This window comes from Salvelinus sp. IW2-2015, unplaced genomic scaffold (assembly GCF_002910315.2).
Source record: "Salvelinus sp. IW2-2015 unplaced genomic scaffold, ASM291031v2 Un_scaffold1800, whole genome shotgun sequence".
Lineage (NCBI taxonomy): Eukaryota > Metazoa > Chordata > Actinopteri > Salmoniformes > Salmonidae > Salvelinus > Salvelinus sp. IW2-2015.
Genome location: NW_019943173.1, coordinates 307,312 through 308,982, shown reverse-complemented (window position 1 = coordinate 308,982; position 1,671 = coordinate 307,312). Strand labels below are relative to the sequence as shown.

The 1,671-nt window shown below is 52.0% G+C and overlaps 1 protein-coding gene across 1 annotated transcript in view; it reads right to left on the bottom strand.

Annotated features, from left to right (window-relative positions):
* The window catches only part of LOC112072013 (usherin-like), a 45,737-nt gene that overhangs the window by 3,008 nt on the left and 41,058 nt on the right, over positions 1-1,671 (bottom strand). The window contains exon 6 of the mRNA XM_070439608.1: positions 1,385-1,526. Coding sequence (XP_070295709.1) covers positions 1,385-1,526 — 142 coding nt within the window. The remainder of the gene's footprint in view (positions 1-1,384; positions 1,527-1,671) is intronic.

The following is a 1,671-nucleotide window of genomic DNA, read 5'->3' as shown; positions in this document are numbered from 1 at the left end:
TCTGTCTAGGTTCGAGAGGAGGAGTGGGGAGGAGAGAGGAGGAGGAGAAGAAGGAGAGGTGAGGAGGAGAAGAGGAGGAGGAGAGGAGGATGGGGTGAGGAGAGATCTAAAGATTAGGGTCAAGAAATGTGCTTTCCTCAGAGACTCCTTCAACTGCCAGTGATATACACGCTTCTGGAAATCCATTTAGAACAGCAGTATCCACTCAGCCTGGTATGAATGCTCACCCTAATAAGGAACGTTTGTTGTTGAGCCGAAAGGCTCTTGATTGTCCCGCCCTTGTTACTACTGGTCTGCCTGCGGGACTCTGCAGGTCCAGGGTTCCTGAAACTCAGTGGAGCCCCCCTCTGGCCAGGGTAAGAAGGCACGAACGCTCTGCATACGTCTTATATGTCCAGTTAAAGGAAGTACCTGGTCCAACGCCAACATGCACTACTCAGATCCATCGAGTCTCTGTATCATCTGGAGAGCTGAGAGGGAGGAGGAGAGGAGAGGAGAGGAAGAGGAGTAAGAGAGGAGAGGAGAGGGGAGAGGAGAAGTGAGAGGAGGAGGAGAGGAGAGGAGAGGAGAGGAGATGAGAGAGGTTGAGAGGAGATAGAGAGGATTAGAGAGGAGTAGGAGGGAGGTTAGAGAGGCAGGGCATTAGAGAGGATTAGAGAGGAGAGGATTAGAGAGGTGAGGCGTAGAGAGGGGAGGATTGGAGAGGATTAGAGAAGAGAGGATTAGAGAGGTGAGGAGTAGAGAGGAGACGATTAGAGATGGAGAGGATTAGAGAGGAATAGAGAGGAGAGGATTAGAGAGGAGAGGATTAGAGAGGTGAGGCGTAGAGAGGGGAGGATTGGAGAGGATTAGAGAGGAGAGGATTAGAGAGGAGAGGATTAGAGAGGTAAGGAGTAGAGAGGAGAGGATTAGAGATGGAGAGGATTAGAGAGGAGTAGAGAGGAGAGGATTAGAGAGGAGAGGATTAGAGAGGAGAGGATTAGAGAGGAGAGGATGAGGAGTGGAAAGAATAAATTAATCCTGTCTGGAAAGGAGAATGTTCCTGGTCCCAAATTGCACCCTATCCTCTATACAGCAATACTTGGGCCCGGGTCACTCTCTTTGGGCCCGGGTCACTCTCTTTGGGCCCGGGTCACTCTCTTTGGGCCCGGGTCACTCTCTTTGGGCCCGGGTCACTCTCTTTAGGCCCGGGTCACTCTCTTTAGGCCCGGGTCACTCTCTTTGGGCCCGGGTCACTCTCTTTGGGCCCGGGTCACTCTCTTTGGGCCCGGGTCACTCTCTTTGGGCCCGGATCACTCTCTTTAGGCCCGGGTCACTCTCTTTGGGCCCGGGTCACTCTCTTTGGGCCCGGGTCACTCTCTTTGGGCCCGATAAATAGGGTTACCATTTCAGACTCTACTGAACAGGTTGGATAGGTGTATTGACCTGTGAACTCCTTCCTGCACTGGTCTCCCACATTGATCTCCAGAGTCTCCAGCTGAACCAGAACCTTCTGGTAGTCTCTCAGAGCCTGTTTGCTCTTCCTCCTGCACACACACAGAAACAGTTATTTCATGTCAATGATAACATCTCACCTTTGAACCCTAACTGCACCGCCACATTCTGACCCACTGAGCTGACGTGTTCGTGTGACTGACCTGTAGTGTGTGTGTGTGTGTTAGTGTGACTGAC